At 46.5% G+C, this 25,708-nt stretch overlaps 1 protein-coding gene across 5 annotated transcripts in view; it reads right to left on the reverse strand.

Moving 5' to 3' along the window:
* Positions 1 to 25,708, reverse strand: part of SPTBN1 (spectrin beta, non-erythrocytic 1) — a 195,903-nt gene that overhangs the window by 28,314 nt on the left and 141,881 nt on the right. For all 5 annotated transcript variants that reach the window (XM_035001552.1, XM_035001553.1, XM_035001550.1 and 2 more), the window contains 15 exons: positions 24,538 to 24,650; positions 23,544 to 23,731; positions 22,367 to 22,484; positions 21,077 to 21,235; positions 20,133 to 20,435; positions 18,165 to 18,318; positions 16,625 to 17,495; positions 16,389 to 16,526; positions 14,802 to 15,558; positions 13,712 to 13,914; positions 8,849 to 8,939; positions 3,605 to 3,751; positions 2,282 to 2,545; positions 774 to 998; positions 17 to 106 (listed from right to left, as the gene is read on the reverse strand). In XM_035001552.1, the coding sequence (XP_034857443.1) occupies positions 17 to 106; positions 774 to 998; positions 2,282 to 2,545; positions 3,605 to 3,751; positions 8,849 to 8,939; positions 13,712 to 13,914; positions 14,802 to 15,558; positions 16,389 to 16,526; positions 16,625 to 17,495; positions 18,165 to 18,318; positions 20,133 to 20,435; positions 21,077 to 21,235; positions 22,367 to 22,484; positions 23,544 to 23,731; positions 24,538 to 24,650 (3,821 nt within the window). The remainder of the gene's footprint in view (positions 1 to 16; positions 107 to 773; positions 999 to 2,281; positions 2,546 to 3,604; positions 3,752 to 8,848; positions 8,940 to 13,711; positions 13,915 to 14,801; positions 15,559 to 16,388; positions 16,527 to 16,624; positions 17,496 to 18,164; positions 18,319 to 20,132; positions 20,436 to 21,076; positions 21,236 to 22,366; positions 22,485 to 23,543; positions 23,732 to 24,537; positions 24,651 to 25,708) is intronic.

Below are 25,708 nucleotides of genomic sequence, written 5' to 3' on the forward strand. Positions count from 1 at the left end.
AAGGAAGAACGCTTACCTGATTTTTCTTTATTAACAGCTGCACAGTCTGGAGGTTGTGGCCATGATCCGTGGAAGTTGCCAAAGGCATCCTCTCTCCAACCCACAACTGGAAAGAATTGTAAATTTAGGTGGTCAGGACCGCTCAAAAAGAACAAATATTTGATGCAAACAAGCGCAAAACAGACGATTAGCAGGGACGCCAGCCTGAGAGAGAAGGTGTGTGCGATCCCACGGGGAAGGGCTGCCCGAGGAGCTGGATGGACCCTCTCTCCCAGGACAAGGCAAGGGCTCGTCTTTCAGACCCTACTTCATCCTCACTGCTGGACTCACTGAGAGTCCTCACCCTTAATTTTTAAAACTACTATTCTAGGGGCATTAAAACCCTAGAACATCTTTTGGGGCGCCTGGGTGGCTCAGTTGGTTAAGCGACTGCCTTCGGCTCAGGTCATGATCCTGCAGTCCCGGGATCGAGTCCCACATCGGGCTCCCTGCTCAGCTGGGAGTCTTCTTCTCCCTCTGACCCTCTTCCCTCTCGTGCTGTCTCTCATTCTCTCTCTCAAATAAATAAAATTTAAAACCCTAGAACATCTTTAGAAAATCAAGGAGAACAGTGGAGTTGTATTTCGTGTAAATACATAAAAGCATGGGCTTCGATAGTCCAGCTCACCGATGCAGCGCAAAGTGAGTCTAACAAAGAAGTGAGAACACGGCTTAAGGCAGGACAGGTGAGGAGGCTTATGGAAAGGCCCCCTGTGTGGTGAAGGTCTACTTACGATCTCGTCCTCCACATCCCTGTTGAACTGATGGATCTCTTTGGAGGCCAGCAGGTTATGCTTTCTCTCGTTCAAGGGCTCCAGCAGTTCCATGAACTTGGTCTGCACGGTGAGGCGCTTGCTGTCCACCTCGTCGGTGCTCTTCCCCTCCTGACTCAGGGCCTGGGCCTGGCTCTGGAGCTCCTCGATCTCCTTCTTCCGCACCTCCATTTGGTTCTCCAGCATCTGAGGGCAGAAAATATCAAGTGTGTCACACCAGAGACATGGGAGACATGCAGTCCTATAAAATGTTTGTTTTGGGCACTGGCCAAAATGGAAGATCTAGTATAAATTTATATAATGGAGAGTCTAAGAAAGGATTCTTAACATCTACCAAACGACCAATTAATCCCTTTCCAGGACTTTTTTTTTTTTTAAGTAGGTTCCACGCCCAGCGTGGTATCCAACCCGGGGCTTGAACTCACAACCCTGAGATCAAGACCTGAGCTGAGATCAAGAGTCAGACACTTAACCAACTGAGCCACCCAGGCACCCCCCTTTTCCAGGATTTTTAAACTCAGGAACAACATTCAAGTTTATCCAGGAACTTAGAAGGCAAATGACAAGAGAAACAAGAATTATGGGGAAAAGAAAGTCTTCATCTGCTTGTTCAGAAGCCATAACGATGTTGGAAACCTACATTATCCATCAGTAACATCTTAAGGTTCCAGTTCTTTTAGGCAAAAAGGATAGCATGTTTCCACCTTCTCTCAATTTCTTCAATTAGAAGGCTGATTATTTTTTTAAAATACCGGATTACGAGGTGAAAACATGCTAATTGCTTACTTACAGGAGGAGAATGAGCAAAAGTGAAAGCGGGGGTGGGGATCTCACTAAGGAAACATCACATACTGATGGCTGAGAGACAGGGGGTCGCATCTAGGAATTAATGGACTCCTTTCTTAGGTAGGGAAGTAAACAGCCACGAGTAAAAAACCACCCTTAACAAAACTCCTTAATGCATAGTAACATAGTCAAATAACCACATCACTTAGAAGGGTGGGCATCCCATTGAAGAAACAGGCCTCAGCACTCGGCAGAGACATTCCCACAGTGACTGGTTCTAAGCACAACTGTGGGGCTGGGGACTTGGCCACTCAGATAACTAACATGTATCTACTAGATGTTATACAGCAAAGTACGTGAACAGGATTACTTTCCCCTGTGTAAACTACAGAAATGAATGAAATGAATTATTTACTCAACTGTTAAATGGTGGTATGTCAACTAAGATGATGACAATAAAAAAAAGTACTCCTGTGCACAGACACCCAATACTTCTACTAATATTGTGTCTTTCCAGTTGATTCTAGCAATGTCCCATGATGCTGTCAGGACAAACACTTTGCTGGGTTAAAACCCCTTCACACAGAAGACAGGTGTTTGAGAAAATGGTGGGCGAGTTAAGACCCTAAAGACGATGTCAAAACAGAAAGAGGCCCAAGTATGTGGTCGCCTCGACCACTTGCCTGTTGCTTTTTAAGCAGGATGTTGACGCTGGTCAGGTCTTTGCCATAGTCGTCAGACTGAATCTGGCTCTCCAGGCCGTGCAGCCATTTGTCCAGATCTGCACAGCTCTGGGTGAAAAGTTCAGCCTTGTTTGCATCAAAGAGCCGCTGGGCCTTGGTCTGGGTGGTGGATTCAAGGACTTCCCACATGTTATGTAAACCAGTGAGTTTCTCCTTCACCACAGCTTCTGTCTCAGGCTTTTCTGAAATGAGCTGCATTCCTTCCTGGAAAACATAAATAAATACAGTTTGCTAGCGAGCAAAGGTCACTGTGAAAAACAACCCTAATCTGTGATCTACCTATTCACTCAACATACAGAGCCTTTCCACAAAAGGTTACTGCTTACTAAAATGGACAAGGGCCTAGTCTATGTACACTATGTGGCTTTCAAGAGTCCAGCAAGAAGTGACCGTGGCATGATGAAACAGTTTCATTTGGGGCAGTGGGGAAGTGCTCAGGACATCAGATTTCATCCCCTCCACTCAGCCCCCAAAGACCCTAACACATTACTTTAACCATTAAGAGTCTGAAACAAGGGATACCTGGGTGGCTCAGTCAGTTGAGTGTCTGCCTGCAGCTCAGGTCATGATCCCAGGGTCCTGGGATCAAGTCCTGAATCGGGCTCCCTGCTCAGTGGGGAGCCTGCTTCTCCCTCTCCCTCTGCCACTCCCCCTGCTTGTGTTCCCTCTATCTCTGTCAAATAAATAAAATCTTAAAAAAAAAAAAGAGTCCGAAACATTATAAAAGGGGAAGAGGGGAACTTCACTTTCATGTTCAGTTATGCTGCCTAACATCTCCCTGTGCCAAAATAATACGTTTTAAGTTATTACAGTGCCTGGTCACCCAAGAAAAACTGGGAGAACTTAAAAAACAAACAAACAAACAAAAACACGTAATCTTTCTCAATTCTGTGCAAATCATCAGTCTCGCACAGTCCAGGACATGTGACAGGATTAAGACAGTGGGGACTCTGTCCAGGGGGCTCACAGCAGGTGAAAAACAAAACAGAAACCCAACAACTAGTACTCACTAAAAGACAAATCAAGCGTTCTGTGCCACACCTGGTTGGGTTTCTGCTTTTCTCCCTTCTACCGAGTCAAACTCAGGAATTGTTAAGTGGGAGAAGGACTGCTCCAGGCTGTCTAACTTCTGTATGGGATCAGTAGGACTCAAAAATCCAAGAGGCTATGCTAAAGCGAGAAGCTCACCTCCACCGGGGTCACTCTCATGCCGTGGTCACACCACAGAAACAGGAGCCTCATCAAACATTTTTAATTTCTCACCTTCTCAATTTTGTCGAGCCATTCTTTGTTGGATGCAAGTTCTGCCATAAATGCTTGATGTTTTAACCATTTACTGTGCAGATTTCTGGCTTCGTCATAAGACATGTCCTGGGCAGTAAGCATCTTTTCATTGATCCAGAGAGATAGCTAGGAAAAACAAAAATCAGAAAGGTTTCAGAGATTGTGATCACAGACATCAGCCTTTTTTCTGCCTGGAAAGAGTTGTGTTATGTTGTACTAAGCATACCGCACGTTTCCATGTCAACAGACAACCAAATATTTACTTTACAACCCTGACCCGTCATGACAGGTTATCTCCATTGTATGGGAGATGTACCTGAGCCTTGCTCCAAAGTACGTCTCTAACGTTAAATCTGCAAGCACAAAAGCTTTTAAAGTGTTTGGCACGTGGAACCAGTCTTCCCCCCAAAGACCTGTGTTTAAAATTCTGCCCTAACCGGTCCAAGTCACAATCTTCTTTCTCTTCCAAACACTTGTGCCAGCTATACCACGTTAATCATGATTAACTGCCTTTTACTCTATTCGGTGATCTTTTTACTTTTTTGGTTTTCTATTACGTAGAAAAAAGACCCAACACAAAACCCCCACTCTTTTTTCCCACAGCGCATCTATGGGAATGCCAAAACACATAAATTGCTTGCTCACTGTAGGAGTAAGGCAACAAGGATGCCCTCTTAAAGTTGCCTTCAAAGTTTGAGTCACCTTCACCTCTCTTTCTATAGCCTTCTATTTCTCTCAAGAGCCTTCCATTCAGACCAAGAACACTCCCCAGGACTTGATTTGAGACCCAACATGTCTCCTTGGATCTAAACTCCAGCAAGGCTCACAAAGCCTGCCAGCCACTGACAGACTGTAGTTCTCTCATGAGGCCGACGGTGGGAGCCAGCCCAGCCCCAGGCCCTGGACACATTCCCCTTGCTGGCTTTCATCCCAATTCGCTTGGCTCCTTATTGCCTGTAGTTGGCCATGCCAGGTCCTAATTCCTACCTCGTGCACAGCACTAACCTGGGAACAGCTGTTTCCTTAAGAGGATACACAAAGATACACAAAGGAAGGCAGGATCAGAAGAGACCCTGTCCCTTTCTCCTGTGTGACCATGAGAAGCCCACTTTTTACACCAGTCGCTGCCACAACAAATCTGCACCCCAAACCCTCCATGGTCCAATCTCCAAGGTTTAGAAATGGCATAGAGAACCAAGAGAACCTTCCCTCCCAGGACCAACATTTGCAAGGCCAAAGAGAACCTTCCCTTCCAGGACCAACATTTGCAAGGCCATTCACTCACACTCAGGGCTGCTGCTGGGAAAGGCTTTCCCATTAATTTGTTTAAACAACACAAAGTCTGTTCTTTGAAAACGATGTCAAGGAGGGTGATGTAGGTCACAGGAGCACCCCTGGCTCTGAATATGGGCAAATTCCCAGGCACCATGTCTACCTTTCTCAGTATATTCACCCACCATGCAGGGAGGGTGGGGGTGGGGTGGGTAGAAAGCAAAAGGGAGTGAAATCTTTGTTGTCATTCTTTATTGAGGTGAAAAACCAGTAAATCTCATACAGCTCTTGGTAAGCTAGGACCACAGGTTGGTTACATAACAACAGAGACGCTAAATTTCCTACTTTAAAAGAATTACCTTTTTTTCCAGTTATCTGGGTAGCTCAAATCTGAGTTACTATGGCCATTCATTCAGTCCAAGGGGGAAAGAGGTTAAAAGGAAGCCAAATGGTAAAACTTCCCCTGTCTTCCACATACACACAGATTAAACACAATAGAAGGCATTTATCCAAAGTGCAAAGGACATTCACATATTTTCGCTATTCATAACCACCTACCGAGAGAGATTAAAAAAAAAAAAAAAAGAGCTACATAAAAATCAGAGGCTTAGAAACAAATCTGCTTTTTGCTGAACACATCATCCTACAGATAAAGCACCATGAGCTACAGCACAATGAAATGGGGCTATGGAACTTGCTAGTTCATCAGCCCTTCATCAGAATTCTGCAATCAGAACCACAGTTATTATTCGTGGGCATTTGCAAAGGTCATTTAAGAATATACTCATTCTCTGCAAAAAAGAACACTGTGCAGATTGGAAAGGGATAGGAAAAATGCTTTGATCACTGATTCAAGCTCAGAGCAAAGCAATGGAACTCGCTATCCCTTGTGCCACACAAGTCTAGTTATACTGCCCTTCTAAAAAACCTTCAGTTTCTGAATGTAGTTTCCCTATGGTGTGAGGGAAGAGAAGAGAAAAGCAGTAACTTCTAAATCACTTTTCAGGAATTCACACTGAAATACTGCTTTCTATACCCGTCTACAACTGGGAATAGGGAGGCCCCTGCAGTAAATTTCCCCATCCGGGCAGTGGTTACTGGAAGTGGCAACAAAGGCAGATCTCACAACCCGTGTCTGCTCTAGCCAAGGCACCCATGGGGAAGGGACTGGGGACACAAATTGGACTCCCGAGACTTTGGACAATACCCATAGCCAGCAGGGGTACTAAATCTGACCTCTGAGTGCTCTGGAAGTTTCTCGGAGCATAACAGGTAGATTTTCAAATGCAAAGCTGGTCCATACACAGACTCCATTCTCAGAGATCCTGGCTTGAAAGGTATTTTTTAATTTGACTTTTTTTAAAGCGGGGAAGGGGCATAAGGAAAGGGATACTCTTAAGCAGACTCCATGCCCAGTGTGGAGCCCAACTTGGGACTCAGTCTCATGACCTGAGCAGAAATCAAGAGTCGGACGCTTAAAAAAGGTATGTATTTTAATGAGGCTGAATGATTCAGAGTTCACAACCAAAGAAAACCACACACCTCCCCTTTGCTTGAACTTTTTTTTTTTTTAAAGATTTTATTTCTTTATTTGAGAGAGAGAATGAGAGAGAGAGAGCACGAGAGGGGGGAGGGTCAGAGGGAGAAGCAGACTCCCTGCTGAGCAGGAAGCCCGATGTGGGACTCGATCCCAGGGACTCCAGGATCATGACCTGAGCTGAAGGCAGTCGCTTAACCAACTGAGCCACCCAGGCGCCCTGCTTGAACTTCTATACCAAGGGTTTTGGAGCTTCCAAACCTGACCTACATTCAGTCACTCCACGGAAACTCTCCATGCTGATGTGGGAGAGATGGCACCCCACAGCAGATGCTATGGTTGTACTAAATTTTAATGAGGCTCAAGGAAAGAAAGGCTAAACCAGGAAGACTTGGCAGAGCAGTCACAAAGAGACCTGCACATCATTCCCAGGACTTAACAGGCCAGCCAAAACTTTTCTGCATATTGTGAGGGGAAATCATGGCAGGAGTGAGCCCTCAAGGCATGCCCAACAGTCACTGGTGCGTGGTAAGAAGTGAACTCCTTACAACCAAGGGTGCTAATTTGGAACAAGTAGTAACGAAGATCTAACAACCCAGTAAGACGATTTCCTGTGATTCCCCTGGGAAGGACTATCATTTTTATCCATTTACTTTTCCCCACGTTTCTACTTATGAATCCACATATATGTCAACAGAAAACAGGGGAAAACTTCACCTGGGTTTCTCTCAAGGCTTCCTCTTGTCTCCTCACCTCCTGCTCATTTTCTGGCATTCTTTCCCCCAAATTTAGCCTAAGTTTCACCATGCTGAGGTCCATGAATTTCATCTCATTAAACTTGCCTTTTAAGCAAGAGTATGGAATCCTCTTCACTCCATCCTCCCCCCAAGATGGCCTGAGGTTAAAATGAGTCATCGATGGTACGACAGGGGAACCATCAAGGGGTAATACAGGGACCTCTAGTGTGTCAAAGGCAAAGCCCAGGCTGCAAACAGCTCCTGATCTTTCCAGGGCTAAAGAGTCACTGGGTATTCCCTGTGGAACAACACGCAACCCTACACAGCTAACTTCCGATCCCATTACTCTTCTCTATGTCCTGTCTGGGGGACACTGATACCTCATTAAATGAGCATCCTATCCAATGGGTTATTAACGTTCAGTGTCACGTGAAGAGGCTCTCTTGTCTTCAGCCTGTCTGGCCCCAGGCAAATCCCCCACAGATCTAGATTCATCAGAATGGCACAGGAAGCTGACAGACCCTACCCTACAGAGTTCAGGGGCTTTCTTTCTGAAGCTTTAGCTGCTGGAGCATATTGCAAGATTCACAGTAAGACAGCAGTTGAATGGACATGAAGGATCTCTTGTCACACATGATCTAACACAACTGCTGTTAGGGCTGTATTTCTTCTAACACACAGCAATGTGTTTGCAGGCAAGGTGGTGTGATGTTCAGTCATGTTCTTCACACAAGCCCCGATCCTGTCCCCACACCCACCAGTTGCCCTCCCCCAAGGTCCCTGCAGCTTCCTTTGGATATTCTTCATCCCATTTCTGCCTCTGAGGGGATTTAACCCAATAAACCAGAGAGGACGGAGTCTCACTGTTGTTCTCTAGCAGACAGAAAAATGAGATGTGCTCCTAAACTATTGAACATGTGAAGGCAGCCAGATGTTATTCTCCAGTTAGCCTGCAGAAAGACTGCATTTTTCTGGCTAACTTTAGTTTTCCAAGTTTGTTTATGCACGTATCAGGGGGGCATGAAATAGTATGAGACTCATCAGATCAATACCACATGTTAAGACTCGGGAGTCTGAAATAAGAATTGCTGCTCTTGGCATGTTAGACACGTATTCAAGGAACCTGAAAGATGGTATTTCAAGGTCTTCAGTGAGTAAGAAACTCAGTCCGTATTTTTCAAATCTTTGCTGCTTCTTACCTGGGTAGCCAGTTCCTATTCCTCTTAGTTCTTCCCTTCTTACTTACAACAGGATATTAAATGCATTTAGATTAAACGTTCTGGGGTATCACGCGGTCTTCGACGATGAAAACGTTCTAGATCTGCATTGTCCGATATGGCAGCTGCTAATCACAGTTGGCTACTGAGCACTTAAAATCCACCTAGTATGATGGAAGAGTTCATTCTGAATTCTATTTAATTTTAATTAATTTAAAATGAAATAGCCACATACGGCTAGGGTCCACTGTAATGGACAGAATTCTGGACTATTCTGATTAGAAGAATCTAGTTACTCTAAGTGGTAGCTTGCAGGCTAGAGAACGGACGAGGTGCCATACACGCTCAGCTAGAAATGAACTTCTGGGCCTCAATTAATTTTATAATCCCAAGGGCTCTTCTGCCAAATGCTCTCACTCTCCTTAGAAGAAAGGAAGGGAGGGGCTGCAGGGAGACATACCTCCTGACAATCTTGCAGGAATTTCTGAAGATCCCTGTTGTCCTTCAATCTCATCAGAAGTTCGCTGGCTGCCTCACGATTCTTCCTATGTCTGTTAAAACAAGAATAAAAAATAGCTTTTAAAAAAGGAAACACAGAATCTTGAAAGACTGAATTTACAACTCAATGTCTTTCCTGGGTTTCTACATATGATAAAAGCAGTTTGTTTGTACAGTTCTCATTATGTCGAAAAGGCAAGATAAGCAAGAGAATTTAGTTAGCATCCTCCAAATGAGTACGCGAGACCAAAACACCTGCCCAAGCCACAAAACAGGCAGAGGATGGCCTCAAATGAGCCATATAAATCCAGTGCTTCCTAAGTTGGTGCGAGGGGAAAAAATCTGGGCATGCACTGTGTACAAGTCCCCATCTAAGGCACTGCAAGAGAATTTGAAACTCCTCTTTAAGAAACTGGGGTGACAATGTGTGGCTAAGAAAATATAGATAACCATATAAAACTGGCTTTAAATTAATGTCTCCTAAACAGATATTTTCCCACCTTGAGAAAAACTCCCCTCAAACAACAATGAACCAAGAATGAAAATTTTGAGACGGGTGAGATTATCTACCTACTAGACCCCACTCTTCATGAATGGATAAGCGTAATCAAGGTTGAATGAAGCTGAAGCACAAAACCTTAAGCAAAAATTCCTAAGAACCAGTAGGAGCTGCTAAGCCTGGGAGTGACAAGGGAAATGGGGTGCTGGCTCCCCAGCCTGAATGCTGTACACAGGGCTTCTTCACACACAGCATCACGGTGCCAGAACTCCGCAGCAAACTTCCTTCCCGCGCCCAGTGGCTCAGGCTCTCCACCAGAAACGGTGAGGACCAGCTACGGGAATGCCAGAGTGCCGTGAGAAGGACGGCCTCCGCGGCCCCAGGGAGGAGCTGCGCCACACCGAGAGCCGAGCAGCACTGCCGTGATACAGCTGCCCTGGCATGCCTGAGGAACCCACGCCAGCCGGCCAGCCTAAGTGAAGGGTATTAACTGGGGCAATGAGGAGGCTGGGTTTTCAGTCTGAGTCTCAAAGCAATTTCTTGCTGCATGTGCTCGGGCAAGGTCTCTCTCGTTGGGCCCCCACGGAGGGATGAGGAAGAACACAACCTCCGATTCTCTCCGATGCCACGAGCAGCTCAGGGAGCTCTAGCTGCTGACTGACCTTTAAGAACCTTCCTCGGGAGCAAGAGCAAGCTTAGAGCGACGCTGTGGGTGACACGGGCCCGCAGTGAATGCTAGCAAAACGGACCGTGGGAACACAGCAGCCGTCATCTGCCTGGGGAACCGAAGGGAAACGCTCTCTGGTCCTACAGGGTGCCAGTGCCTACAGAGCAACTGGAATAATGCGAGTGGAAATAACACCGCCAGGTATATGCTAAGATACGCACAGCGACTTTCTCATTTTTTTTAGTTGAAAGGGGTTTCATAGCTTCAGGAAAAGGGACCTTAGTATTCTTATATCACTTAGGTAAAATGCAAAAATAGAGAAATACTTCTTAAATAATGCTAAATGGAAAGAGTGTATGCATGTTCAATGGTATAAAACCCCATGGCACGGATCGGAAAGTGCCAGGGATAAGATTAAAGGCTGTACCTTCTCTCCCCACATTTTTCACATTATATTTCTTTTATAACAACAAAAAATAAAGGCCAAAGCCTCTTTACTGCATTGATACCCTTTCTCAGATACCAAAAATTTGAAAAAAAATTTAGACTGTTAGTGAATTTGGGCTAAAGGAATCACTGTCTAAAAATGTGTGTGGGGAAGGAATGTCCAAAAAAAACTTAAGTTCCCAAACCTCAAATTCCAGTCACTATTTGCAGGGGGTTGTAAGAATATAAAGCCTATCTTCAGGAGGAAGGTAATTTGGATTCAGGCACAAAATGCAGGAGGTCCTGCCTTTAGTCAAAGGTCTTGAGTAAGAGACCCAGGTCCCTTCACGGTGCCACACCCAAGTGCTCAGAAGGCGAGGAGGAATCAGAAACTGGCAGCTACAACAGGATACCCACCCTTGAAGCTCATGGCAATGGTGGAGATAAAAATAATTCAAACACTGCCTGAGAAGTCTCACCATGCAGAAACACAACCAAACAGAATCCTGAAGGTAGCTTACATACTTAAGTCTCACACGTGCCCAACAGATTTCTGGCCGGGCAGTCTCTCTCTTCTAGTGGGACCAGGGAGAAGGGAAAGGCCAAGTGGTGACCTGGGGCCCCGTGTCCAAATGACACAGATCTCCAAGAGGGCACGATGATGGCATCTGAGGGGTATGCTCTGAGGAGCGAAAAACAGCTACAGGGGCAGCACGACACTTGTGCGGACTCGGAAAACCCTCGAGAGAAGTGAGTGGCGCTTCACTGTTCACCAGCAGCAACCAATGGCATTCGGGGAAGGCCTTTCAAGCTGGATCCTGGATTTAATGATAGGAAAGGAGCTTCTAAAACTTGGCCGTAGTTTCCTACAGTCCTAAGGGTGCTCTTTGTTTGGGGCAAGATTAAATCTGTTGCTTTATTTCCATTTCTCACCTTCTACCCCTACAGTTCAACTCAGAATCTCCTTCATCCTCTGAGGCAGATGCTAGGTCTACCTCTGGTTCTTGTAAAAAGTAAAGAACCACAGGTGCCTGAGTAAAACAGATGGATACTACAAAAACTTTTTCCCGTGTGAGACAGGGTCTGGCTTTACGAAGCTGGATCCTGTTTCCTTGCTCTCCCAGGACTGCACTGTGGCTGGAACTTCCTTCGAGCCAGGAAGCTCACCCATTCGCACTCCCTGGGGCCGGCTTGGACAGCAGGCTCCTTTCCACCCAGGCATGAGCACTTTAAAGGTCACTCACACCCCACCCACATCTGTTAAGAGCCAGTGTCTTTGTTCTGGTATTTTTTCATTTCAAAAAACTCAGTGGTAATTGACAAGATTTCCAGAACGTAAGCGCATTATAATGATTTTGCGTTTTATGAAAATAGCTTTACCAGAGCATCAGAATGTTTCTGGACAGGGGATTAGATCTGAAGATTCAATTTACTTAGCTTGTGGCCCCACAGCTGTGTATTTTGATAACAGACAAGTATCTTCTGGGATCAGTTTCTGATCCCCTCTGGAGATATGAAAGTGAAACCAGAATTCGTTGAACAAGAGCTGAGGAAAACGTAGTCATCCTGAGGGCCGATCAATGGAAAGCCCCCTCCCCCTTCCATCTTTCTTTTGTTTATGGATAGTATGTTCCATTTCTTCTTCAAGACAGAAATCCTAAGGAGGCTCTGGAAGCCCAGGAGCCCAGGCTCCAAGTCAAGGGCAAAAGGAAGGTTAAACCACAACTGAGGGCTGCTGAAACGTTCTCTCCTACCCACGAGTCTCCAGTCTTGACAATATCACCTGCTTCCAAAAACCCCTCACAGCTGCAGCACCAGGGGACGTATAAACACACACAGGAAAGCGCAAGGCAGCTGCATGCCTGCCTGGAAGCACACGTCCCTAACGGCCAAGTCCGCCCTCAGGAAACCAGACATATGCGTCTAACAGAGACGAGCATGACGTGCTGTACTGACAAAATAACTCGAGATTTAACATTAGGAAAAAAGGAAATTCTTTTTCTCTAAGTTAACAATACCTTGCCTAATCTTTGTTTTTTACACTCACTCAAGGGTTTGGTGGATTTATTTTTCTTTTTTGTGGTTGTTTGAAGAGCAATAGATACAAAATGAGAATATATGTTACACCCTATTCCATGATAGCACCCTTCAAAGGTACGGTTGAAAAAGACAGACTTGGAAGTGCTAAAGCCAAAAGCTCAGTCTTCATGGGGAGGGAGAGTAATTCCCCCTTTCACTCCGTATCATAAAAACTTCATAAGGCCGAGGGTCCCAGATATGGTAAGTAAGGAAACATTCTCAGCAAAAAGTTCTTCCTTTTCACTGCACTTGAAAGCCAGAAAAGAAGCCTGTTTGTCAATGATATCAGTTTAAAAATGAGCCCTTAAATCCAGCCCAAACTGGGACCACAGAAGATCGGGTGGAACAGAGGCTGGAGACTGACCCAGACAGGCTAAAGGATGCAACTGGCCAGACCAGAACCAGCCTATCCTGGTGCATCCAAACCTTGGTCTGTCCTGAGCTCCCACTTTAGTATCAGGCAAGGCAGGGTGAGAATGACACAAACAGAGTACACTGGCCTTCAGGCAGGGAGGAAAATCATAACTGCAAATAAATGAGTAAACAAAAATAAAAACACCAAATCTTAGCGATGCCTTGGCAGAAGAGGAAAGGGGCCTTTCTCTCAACAGGAAAAAATCCTATTATAGCATTATCCCAGCCAATTTTCTGAGAAGGGCCTGATAATGTTCCTTTGTGGCTCTGCCAGGTCCTCAGGACAAGCAAACCTCGCCGTCTCTCCTTACTCCCTCCTGAGAGTCTTCAGAGGAGTCTGGCGTGGATGAAGGTGAACGTGGGCTTAGCTGGGGAAGTGAGGCTCTTGAGGCCCTGTCACGAGACAAGGCTACACACTTCAACTCTCAAAGGGCACGGCTTATACCCTATTGCTAATTGGCATCACGGCTCTTACAAATCTTTGATTAAATAGTAGTTTGGCTTCTCAGGGTTTCTGTTCTTTTGTGGACACCTATACATGCCTGACCATGAGAACCACCTTTCCAGGCAGCCAGGTGCTGCTCACTGATTTTCTGTGGTAGATAGATTAAATTTTGCCAGCTATCCAGACCCTGCTCACTGGGTAATTTATACCCACAGTCCCAAGGACTTGTGGCTAATGCCTCAGAGGCTTGGGAGTCCCAGGGTACCAGACTCCCTCAGGAGCCTGAGCGCCATACCTGTCATCGATGGAGTCCACCTTCTCCTGGATGCGATCTGAATTGATGTTCCCATCGCTCACCAGCCTCCGGCCCGTCTCCACAACAGCGTTGATTTTCTCCTCATTGGCATCCATGGTGGTCATGAAGTCCTCTTGTTTTTTAATAGCTGCTTCAGCTCCTTCCAAGGTGGTGGGCATTTCAGTGTGGGCCAAAACGTACTCCTTTTTCAAAGAGAGACAACCAAAACCACAGCAGGATGAAACATCATGAAATACAACTTGTTTCCAAAATAATGAAAGCACTCTTTCCTATGTCCTAAGTTTCCATGCAACACATACTTCATAACACCTGCTCCATTATACTTAAACAATCTACTGAATCCGAGAAAACAAAAGGTTGGGAGGGAAAAAAACCTAGCGGGATCCCATAAGGAACAAAATTTCCTTGGTTAAATGGCTAAATTTTCTCCCAAAGTGAGGAAACCAAGCAGTGCTTTATGCATCAGCCACCAGGGTCCTCTCATGTGCCCACTGCCCAGTGGCAACATACTCTTCAAACTCGCTCTTCGAAAGAGATTAACAACCCTGATGTTGGCCACCATCTTCAGCCGTTTCCTTTCTCTAGTTTCTGCCTTATGTCATTGGGTGAAGTCCCTGAATCTTCTAGAGCAAGGAAGACAGAACCACTTAGTTCCTCCACCAAAAAAAAAAAAGAAAAAAAGAAAAACCCAAGAAAATAAAAAAAACAATCAAACAAAAAACCCCCCTCACTGTACTTTTCAAATCATCAAATTGGATTACTGCCTTACAGAATATTGCCAATCTAATGCGATACTATGAGGACATGCTATGAACGTAAGAGATCCCCGAGAGTGGCTGAAACAGAATGGTACTCTGCAGGGCAAGACACTCCCGCAGGAACCTTCAGCTCCCATCCCTACTTTGGGATAGGTTTCAATGCCTTGGAAGTTGGAGGGTAAAAAGCCTCTCAATTATCCTTCTGTTTCCACACAGGACTGCTCTGAACCAGCAGCCTGGCTAGAAAGTTTCAAAGAGCAAGCAGGACCTGCTGTACCAGGAAGGAAGCAAAGGCAAGTGAGGAGCAGTACCTGGTTGTTAAGGAAGGCCTCGGCCTGCTTCGTGTCCCTAAGAAACTGCTGGTAGGCATGTGACTGGGAGAGGAGATTCTGCCTGTTCTCCCACATTTTGTGGAGCTCATTCCACCCAGTGTCCAGGGCCTGCAGACGCTGCCGCAGAAACATGTACTGGGCGTCGGTCTGTCCCTGGGTGACCATCTCGCCCATGTCCCTCATCTTCTGGTAGTCCTCCTCGTAGTTGTCAATCTCGTTTTTGATGTTCTCATGCTGCGTGAGGAGCTTCTCTGCCTCGGTTAGGGTGTTGGGCATGTCCTCAGAGGCGATGGCCGTCTGAGTCCGGGAGAGCCAGGACTGGAAGTCGTCCAGGTCCCGCAGGAACTGCTGCAGCTTGCTGGCCTCTCCCAGGGAGGCCTCGCGGTTTTTCAGGGTGGTCTTCATCTCCTCCCACACGTCGCTGATCTCGGCCAGCCGAGACAGGATGGCCTGAGCCTGGTCGGGGTGCTCGGACTCGAGCTTCTCGGCCTCTTTCTGCAGGTCGCTTAGCTTCGCCTCAATGGCCACCAGGTCCCGCTCCATGCCGGTCAGCTTGCGCTGCAGGGCCATGACCCCGGCTAGGTCGTTGCCCAGGTCCTGGGTGGACTCGATGACCTTGGTCTTCTCTCGAATCCAGGATTTGGTTTCATTGCACTCAAGGTGGTAGTTCTGTATGCTCAGGGCAGAGAGAAGAGCGTCCTTCTTCCTGTCCACCAGCTCCCGGAACTGACTCCACCTGTAAGCACAAGGGCATGGAGAAAGCTGTGTCAGAGGCTGGCTGCCAGCTCACGGCTACACGGTGACAGTAACAGTCAAGGTCAAAGTGGTCATGTTTTCTCTCCATCTCTGCTATGAGAATAAATGCTTTTTGAACAATCATCTCACTCAGTATATGTACACCAAATTATCATCTCAACAGCTCAGAGACGCAATATAATCTGGAAAAAGCCAGACATGAAGAGGCACTTGTTCAAGGAGCTCCAGTGTGGACAGCACATCTGTCCCCCAGAGTCAGTTACTTTTCCGTAACTGCATTTCTGCCACGCGCATTTTACTTATCTCTGAACTGCACCTAATGAACATTTTCCAAACCCCAAACGCCTGACAGTCACCTTCAGAACCGAGGCCACCATAACCTACTCAAATGTGTTTATCCAACAGAAAGATAACATCAGGACAAAGGTCTAACTTGATAATCAAGACTTCCACTCGCCAATTACATCTAAAACACGTTAAAATTCTGTTCCAGAAATCATCTCAAAATCATATCCAGAAATCACGAGCCACCTTGATGCCATGGTCCTCCACACTGGGGACAGGTCTCACACTAACACCTTAACTTCTGATGTGGGGCCAGGCAGGGGCCAGGCTACCTTGAATGACATCACCCCAAAAGACACTTCTTGCAAAACCAGGGTATGCTGAAACGCAGATGCCAATGCTGTGACATCAGGGTCACATTATCAGTGACCCTGTGTGGGCAATTCCCGACAAGGATCCGCCAGTGACCTCGCCCTCCCTGGTCCGACACACAGGGAGCCAGCACACCGCTGGCTGCACACTCACCTCGTGTTGAGTTTGTCCTGCTGGGCTTTGATTTCCTTCTCACTCGGGTGGCCGCTGTGCATGAGCTGCCGTGCAATCTGGTTCACCACGGCGACCCGGGAAGCCTGGTTATTCATTTCCGGTTCAAGGCTCTCGAATCTGGAAAGGCAATTCAACAGGGTACTCACCTCCTTGGTCATGGGCGGAAACAAGGGGCGGCTGGTGGCCCCGGCACCCCCGGCAGCACTCCCACTCACCTGTGCTGGATGACTTCCAGGTCCTCCAGCTTCTCTGGGATCTGCATGTTGTTGAGCCACAGCTCCTTCTCGTCGATCCAGAGCTCACAGGCGTCAGCCTCACTGAACATCTTGTACAAGGCCAGGGTGTCCTGCAGCGCCTGCTTCCTCAGCCGCGTCAGCTCCGCCACCTCCTTGTACCGTTCCTCAATGCCCGACAGCCTGCCCCTCACGTCCGGAGACTCGGCATGCTCCTGGGGGAGGGCACCAGCCTGCTCGTGCAGCGTGTCAATGGTGGGCCTGTAGTTGGCGATCTCCTCTGCCACGTCCTTGTGTTTCTTGACCAGAGACTGTGTGGAGTACTCATCGTGGCCCACGTCATTGCTGGAGACGATCTTGAGGATGTCCAGCATCCAAGCGTCGATGTCGTCGGCATCCGCCTGGAACTGGTGCAGCAGCGAGGCCTCCTCTAGGCGCTTCTTCCGAATGGCCGAGAGCTGCTCCAGGTTGGCCCACTGCTCCCGGATGTAAAGGATCCTCTCTCGGATCTTCTCTGACCCGAAGTGCTCCTCCGTGATCATGTCTTCACCTTCCTTGATGGCCTGTTCAAAGTGGCCGCTGCGGCCGCTCATCTCATCCTCGAATGCCCGGTGCTTGCTGAGCAGGCGCATGACACTGGTCAGGTCCTTCCCGTAATCGTCGGAGGACAGGATCTTCTCCTTCTCCCGTATCCAGCCCTCCTCTTCTGCCATCTCCCAAAAGAACTTCCAGAGGCGGCGGGACTCTTCCAGACGAGCCCTGCGTTCAGCTGCCAGCTGGCAGAGTTCTTGGTAACAGAACTCCATGTGGGCCACGCGGTCTCGGATCACCTGAGGGTCGCAGGGCTTGTAACCTGTTTAATGCAAGGAAGTGATGTGGGAGTCCGGCAGTTTGCAAGTAGTGAGTTACACCCATTTTCTCACCACCAGATTACCAGTTCCATTCTTGGTGCAGGGCCGTGTTATAAGGCAATGGAGAACCTCCCAGGGCCTTGACTGGAGGTGGGTGGGTGGGTGCAGGGCAATGTTAAGTGTTATTTTTCGCCCCAAGTGCAAAGTGATCATTTATGAACCAAAGAAGCACATAAATCATAAAAAAAGGTCAGCTGCAATTAATTGTTTCTCAAATATAAGGAACACAACCAAATCCTTCCAAAGATCCTTTAAACAAGGGTATGTACGACCAGATGTGAAAGCCAGGAGATGTTTGAGCAGCCACACCAGGGTGCTGGTATGCATCGAGTGTGGTCTAGGCAAAGCCTGATTGCCAAATATCACCACTCAAAACCAAGCAGTACTTGAGTATTTAATGGAAATATATGTCCATTTCAGAAAAGCCTGACAGAGTTAAAGTATCCAGAAGGCCACCCTACTGCATCTTGTGTACCCATGACAAACTCACTGGGAACCTACAACGGCATGGTAACTTCAAAAACCCCACTGCCACAGACAACTTATCTACTTCTATAGAGATGGATCTCTGGTGGCAGAGAAGTTAAGGTCTGCCAACAGTCCATCCTTACCTTCCCCGTCTGTTGCAAACTTCTGGGCAGAAGCATTGACACCTCTCACCCGCTCTGCCTGGATGCCAATGTCCGCTTCGACCAGGGCGTGCTTCTGTAACAGGTCTTCCACACCAAGCAAGTGTTTGCCATAGTCTTGAGACAGTAACAGCACCTGTGCACCAGAGAAAACAGAGGGCACATCTGTGCAGACAACCTCAGCTTCGATGTCTTGTACTCTCTGGACAAGCTGTGAGCCAGGAACCACACCACACCCTCTCCAGCCAGCCATCCTCCCTGCATCTTCTAGGGGAGCAGAACGACAAGCATATCGGAACAAAGCCAAACTAACCCGAAAGCCTGCATAAGGAGAGACATAAGAAACTGAAGATCATCTACCCTGGAATAAGCAGGTCAAAAACACACTAAGAAGTGAATAGAAAAAAAGGGAGCGGGGAAGCGGTAGGACGTGTGAACTGGGGCTCGAAGAAGAAACCGCCACAGCAACAATATTCCAGAAGAGAAGAGAGAAACGTTGTAGTTATTTCAAAGTTAAAAGAAATCCCCCAGAAGTTGCTGACGCCTTCCATGGATGTTTTCCTCGGTTAAAAGCTTACTGGTGTGCCTTGGTAATACTCACATTGTCAGTGGGAGAAGAATCTAGTTGAAAGCTTACAAACTACATCCTTAACCAAGTAAAAACAGGGTCAGGTGGCTTCCTGCTTAATAGGGCCTGAGCAATTCCTTTGGTTTAAGTTTGAGTCCACTAACACTTTCTTTTCTTCCTTCCATCAGCCCAATGTGGGGGCCTCATCTGACTTCCTCTCCAGATGGAATTTCTACTTCACTCCTACTTCTGAGGGAAGTCTCTGGCCCAAAACCTGAACTTTAATGTACAACATGATTTATAAGATGAGAAGCGCCTCCCTGCTAGATTTTATGAACATTTCTACTTTGAAAGGTCAACACAGACCATACTTGAGAACATCGTAAAACTGGGACAATAAGAGGGCAAACTGATGGGACAAGGTGACCCTATCCCTCTGCCAGGAACGGCTCAAGAGGTTAAGTAAAAGACGAGGGCTTATATCCCAGGAAGCAATCTCTTGCATAAGGTCGAGCTTGGGAACACAGCACGCTGAGACAAAGGGGGCTTCGCTGTACTGTCTACAAACTGCCCTGTTCTGCTCCAGCTACGGAGCTAAATGCCTTCCAGCTGGGGGACTGCTTGACATGGATGAGCCTTCGACGGCCCGCAGCAGAGAACACAAACGGGCACAGGGACTTGGCACAATGGCAGGTCTCTTCCTGGGCAGGAGGAAAGCTTGGAAGTCTCTGCTCTGGGCTGTCAATTAAGGAAGGGGAAACACAAAGTGGCTTGGGCAGCCATTTCCAGCCAACCCTGACCTATGACGTGTACACTATTCCCACACTTCATCCTGCTGTAACCGAATGAGGGAGGTGGTCAGTGCGATCTCAACTTAAAAACGGAGAAAGGAGGCTCAAGGAGACTACACGGCTCCAGCACTGACAATGTGAACTGGGGTTGCCCGGTTCCCGACCCCCACTCCGCCCCACACTGCCTAGCCCTCTCCCATCTGCCCACATTACCTTCCTGGGCTCCTCCCCCAACTAGAGCCACTCACACACAGATCAATGACATGGAAAACTAGCTCAACTCTCAAGAGCTAAAAACACAGAAAACCATAATTTGATTGATTCCCTATGCTGGAATAGATCTAAATTAAATCTAAATCACTGTAGCAGACCTGTAGCTACGGAACAGGTTTTCAACGCAACTTTTTCACACCTCACATCCCATTTAACTCCTGAACTAACAATTTTCCCACAGCGAATGTGGCCCCCTTTGGCTTTACAGAGCGGGCAGTTAGGGCACACTGGACGCTGTGTGGTCGGGGGGGGGGGGGGGGTGCCAGGAAAGAGAGGTCCCGCTGGATAAGCTCTGGCCTCCTTTCACTCAAGTTCTACCTTCATTTCGTCCATCCAGTCCATAATGTAGAGCATTTCCTGGAATATCTTTTGCAACCCTAGGTTCATCTCGAGACGCTGCCTCCGGGCCTTCAGCAACTCCAGTAGGTACTCCCAGAGCCGGATGACATTGTCTTTCCTTGCTGTGATGCGCTTGATGTCATGGTAGTTCTCTGCCTCGAGCTCCCTGGCCACAGCGACCACAGCCTGCACGCGTTCCTCGTACGCGGCAATGTCTGTCTCAATGGCCTCGTGCTTTTTTGTGGCGGCTTCGACTGCAGGAAGGTCAAAACCAAAGTTGTCCTATAGAGAAATGGGGGCAAAAGAAAAACCACACAGAAAATAAAAAAGCCATCCAACTGGAACAGAGACAGAAGTTGAATCTCGAACACAATCTCTGGTGGTCCTAAAGCCACAATGACTTGAGCCCCACCAGCTGCTGGTCTCTGCCTTCCCTAGGACACTTGAAACTCCCTGTTAGAGCTAAGATGCCCTCCCCAAAGCAAATCAGCAACTTCTCATTTTACAGAGGGGTGCAAGCTTGTATCTAGCATCTTATGCTTATGTGACTGGAGCAGGTGACAGTTTGTGCGAACCCAAGGAGAAGGCAAAGTCACTTTTACTTATTTCATGACCAGTCCAACTGTCAAAGATGAAAGGTAAGAGAAATCTCTAAAAATTATATAAATGTGAGTTCACACTCACTCACTGGCTCTAAACAAACTCTGCTTGAGCTGCTTCCAAATCTATGGAAAGTTAGATAAACAGAAGACCAAGTACATCAGAAATGATAAACATCCTCTTCATGGGAAGTGAGTAAGAGGACTCGAGTTACTTTAGAACAGTGGGTGTCGATAAGCAGCTGTCCTGCAGCCCTCGGGGATGGTCTACGTTTCTAGATGACCCCGGGAGAGCAAGTCCCCGAATGAGGTCTAGAGCAGAACCTGAGACACCAGACGCTGGTTTTCGCTCAGCCAGGTCTCCCTCATAGCTGCCTTGCGGTCAAATCTGCGGGCGAGCTGTTCCAGTTTCTCCTGTCTGATGAGCTCGTTCCGCAGAGCCAGTTCTCGCTCGTGTTCCGCTTTTTCCAGTCTTTCCCAGGCCTACAGAGGCAAAAAGGGAACAGTTTCCTGCAACGTTCAAGGAACTTTCCTTGGCTACAGTCAACAGCTAGTACTTCTCAGTAAGACCTGAGAACTCCGTAAAAGGGACATCCCGTTTCCACCCCCATGGACTCCTAAGCCTTGAGAAAATAAATCGTTTTCTCTCAGTTTAGCCTCATGGGAACGCTCTAGCTATATCTAAAAGTCCTGCGTTATATTTGGAAAACAAAACAGTGTAGATAAGGAGCAATATAACTAAACTATTAATCTCTTACTTTGAGAGGAAACAGTAATTACCTTCAACAGATCTGATCACATAAAAAAGATAAATGATTTCTCAGAAAGAAATCATATTACGAATCTCTTATTCACCCCATCCTGAGACACTTGTTTCTTTGCAACATTTTATTTATTTAAGTAATCTCTCTGCCCAATGTGGGGCTCAAACTCATGACCCCAAGATCAAGAGTAGCACACTCCACCAACTGAGCCAGCCAGGCACCCCCACCCCCTTTTTTTTGAGCTATTTGTTTTTAATTCACACATCTGGGCATTTTGTTCAAAATCCTCACCTAATGTTCACAGCAAATTAATTTTTATGAAATATAGCTTACATTAAGAAAATTCCACTTAAAATAATCTAAATGTATAAAACTGACCACATTCTAGATTCTTCAAATTTCTACCTGGAAATAATGCCCACTGTGAAATTCTATAATTACAGACAAAACAGACCGAAATGGAAACTGCTGGACAGCCTCTCTGATAGAAACAGCCAAAGTCCTAAGCCCTAACCTCTAGAGATTCCAGATACATGAAATATGGTTTCAAGTTCTCCCTTCTGCAACTTAAAGATGCTAGAGTCAACTGCCTTGGACAGATGAAGAGTAACAGGGTAAAGAGAATGAACCAAGACTGGTTTGATAAAATCTAACATTCCCTCCCAAAACTCCGACAGACCAACCCACCACAAGTATTTGCTTGACCCCCTGTAAAACCCGAGGCACTGCTGTCACTCATCAGTTCAGCAGGCCGGGACGGACACTTTCAGACTGCCCTCTTAGCAATCAAGATTTAGAACATGAAGCCTACAGGTCAAGGCCCACACAGGACCAGATGGATGGGCTTTACCTTGTTAATGTCAGAGATGAGCTTGCCCTCCCGGGGCATGTAGACCTTCTGATTGTTGGCCCTCATCTTGCTCTGAATAGTAAAAAGCAGCACTTCCAAGTTCCCCTTCTCAGTAAACCTAAGTACAGGGGGAAAAATATATATATATACACACACACACACACACACACACATGTTCCTTCAAGGGGAAAAATTCATTTGCTTTTGGAGAAAAAAACCTTTCACACAGCCATACAATTTTAAAAGCCATTTATCTCTGGTCTGATTTATGTGGTACTCATGTTAGAGAAAACAGTGCATTAGTTTTTGCGTATTACAGACCGCAAAATGCACCCAACTGTGGAATTTTGGTGGGGTTGGTTCGTTGCTGCTACTGAGATTTGTATTTGGGGGAACACAATACCACTCTTTTATTAATCACTTCATTCAAGGTTTAGACTATACATCCTGGATGATGGACTTCATTCAGAGAGCACAGCTGAATACATTCAGCAAGAATTACTTCAAACGACTACCTAGTGTAACTTTCAATGGCTTTCAGAGACCGCAGCAAGGAATTCACAACTGAGCTGGGTTACAGAAAAAGGAGGAATGACTTTCAAACTCTAAGAAGGGATAAGGTCCATAATCCTTATTTGACAATTAGAATTTTCAAAAAGAAGTCAAAAATCAATTTGGGGGACAGCAAAAACTGATCTGAACAGACAGATATAAAACTACTTATTGTCTGTCTGTATTCAACGCATTGTAGTTACACACTTTGCTACAGGCTTATTAGTAGGCCTGACAATGGGTTACTGTTTCAGGTCCACTGTGAGGCTTATAATAAACAATATACATGTACTCAGCTACTTCTCTAAAATCCAGAGCGTAAGGAATTCTGAAACACATCAGGCATAAGAGTCTAGGAAAAGGGACTGGAGACCTGTACCATCTCTTAGGATTCTCACGTATCAGTATCTAGATACCAGGGGCACAAACTACTGGGAAGGGCTCACAGAGGGTGTGGTTTGTAACACAGCTCAGCCACTCAGGGTCAGATAAAAAGGAGTAAGACAGACCCCTGGTGAGAGGCACTCATACGAGATGAGGTCACCTAAGTCAGAAAACAGGGGTCTGAGGCCGCCATCATCTGTCTGCCCACACGAACGGTAATGCATTCCCATCTGCATCTTACTTGGGCGGTTTCTCCACAGTGCGGTAAGTGTTGAATGCCTGAAGCTGTTGTTGAACCCCAACCAGAGAATTGGCAAATTTGCGATTGTTCAGGATAATGATGGTTTGTTCAATCCACTCCAGAAGGTCAGAGGCAAGTGACTCATATTTTTCAATCATTTTTTCTGTTTCAATAGCATTGTCAAGCACCTGTAAACAAGAGTTAGAAAAACCGAACAGTAAGATCATACTGCCAAGTAAGGGAAACAGGCTTATAACCCTATAGAGCACATGCACACTTAATGACTGGCTGTGAAACAGTTCTAGGCTACTCTGACATAAGCATTTTAAACTCGAGGAACTATGTGTTAATAGGCACTCAGACTGCAGCTATTACTTGTGAGCAATGATGACAGCTTAACCCAAGTGTAATTGGTTCTGTAACCTCCCAACCCCCAGGCACAGGGTTTAAGATTCAGAATGACTCCTGCTGCCACAGCTCCAGAATTCCTAGAAAAACAAAAAGGGCTCTGTTTTGCCTGGCCCCATCCCATGAGTGCCCATGAATTTTCCATTCTCCTTGCATTAAGAAGACGGTATCATCTGGTCTGAGGTGTTCTGAAATACATGGCAGGTGAACATCAGCCAAATGAAAAATAAAAAAGCGTAACAGTGGGGCCTTTTCACCTGGATAAGTAGGATTTCACACCCACGACATCAGCCAACTCATCAGATTTCCAATGCCCTGTTTTCTGATAAGGTTGAGGGGAGATGTGTCTCTGGGTCTGAGATGCCCCTCAAATCTCTCCCTAAATACTGTAGCTGCTGCTCCTACCTCCCGTCACTCTCAGGGATGAAGAGGCTTCTGCCTACTTCCCTGCATCTTGGGGTGCCCACCACACACTGCCACCGGCTCAACTCATCAGCGCATGGGGAGAACAAGGCGCTCAGTGGCAGTACATTAAGATGTGAACGCTAATCATGTCTCACAACTTATAAAACTGGTGTGAACTCACCTTTCCAATTCGTTTTCCTTCAACAGCCAAGGCCTTCATCTTAGAGAAGTAGTGGTAATAGGTCACCACATAAGTGATAATGGACTTCTCATCAGGGTGGTCCACACTGATATCTGTAACCCGGAGAAGGTTTTGTTCAGTACTCTGCTCGTGGCGCAACCACCCGGGCTGCAGGAACAACCCAGAACAACTGTTCAACACTGAAACAGGCCAGTGTCTTCAATGTTTGTATTTGAAAGTTCTGCCATCAGTGCATTAATTATAAGGCTAAAGAGGATGAAACCATCTCACCGACTCTTTTATGATAAGAATGTTCATAAATGCCTTCTAACTACTGCAATGGGACATAAAGTCTTAAGAGACACGATCCTTCCCCTCCAGGATCCCAAGCTACCAAGAAGAAAACTAGTGGAGAAAAATGAGGACTACAGAAGAATTCAGCGAGAATTCTTCACGATGTGGCTACTCGCCAGGCATGCTCATCTCCCTACCCACGTCCACTCCCAAACTGGGCTTGTGCTTCTTGTAACCTCATTTCTGCGGATGCCACCAGAACTGCTTTCAGTCACTGAGTCTTTGGACATCCTTATCTTGTTGTTACCTGGTATTCAGTTAGTCACCAAATCCAAGTCCAGATGATCCTATCTATGGAATCTTTATTGTCATTCATGGTTCAGACTCTCATGGTTGCATAAGCAGACCTGAAGCAAGGGCTTCCTCACTGGGTTCTGCTACTACCCAATGCACTTTACACACTGCCCCTGGTTGATCTTCCAGAAGCAAGGCTGCAAACACACTTTCTCCTAGCTCAAAATTATTCAGAAGTGCCCTACAATCTACAAAAAATCAAGTCTAAGCCCCTTAATCCTCTAGAATTTGCCTTAACTTTCCTTCCCTTCCTTCCAACCACTGAGTATCAGGCTCCCTATTAAGAGCCAACCACTGTTGTGACACTTCTAATTCTAGAGCCTACTATTTCTTCTCAGGCACAATCTGAGCCAAACTGGACTATTCAACATTCCCCATACACACTCCACAATTCCCAATATTCCTTCACTTTACTCACAATTTCCCTTTGCCTAAAAGGTCCTTGCCCACCCCATCCCCTTCTTCCTATCCTTCAAGGGTCCACCTGAAAAGTTATTGCTCCAACACAGCTGTTTCCAAACCC

Source organism: Mirounga leonina, unplaced genomic scaffold (genome assembly GCF_011800145.1).
Source record: "Mirounga leonina isolate KUSES-001 unplaced genomic scaffold, KU_Mleo_1.0 Mir_125, whole genome shotgun sequence".
NCBI classification, from domain to species: domain Eukaryota; kingdom Metazoa; phylum Chordata; class Mammalia; order Carnivora; family Phocidae; genus Mirounga; species Mirounga leonina.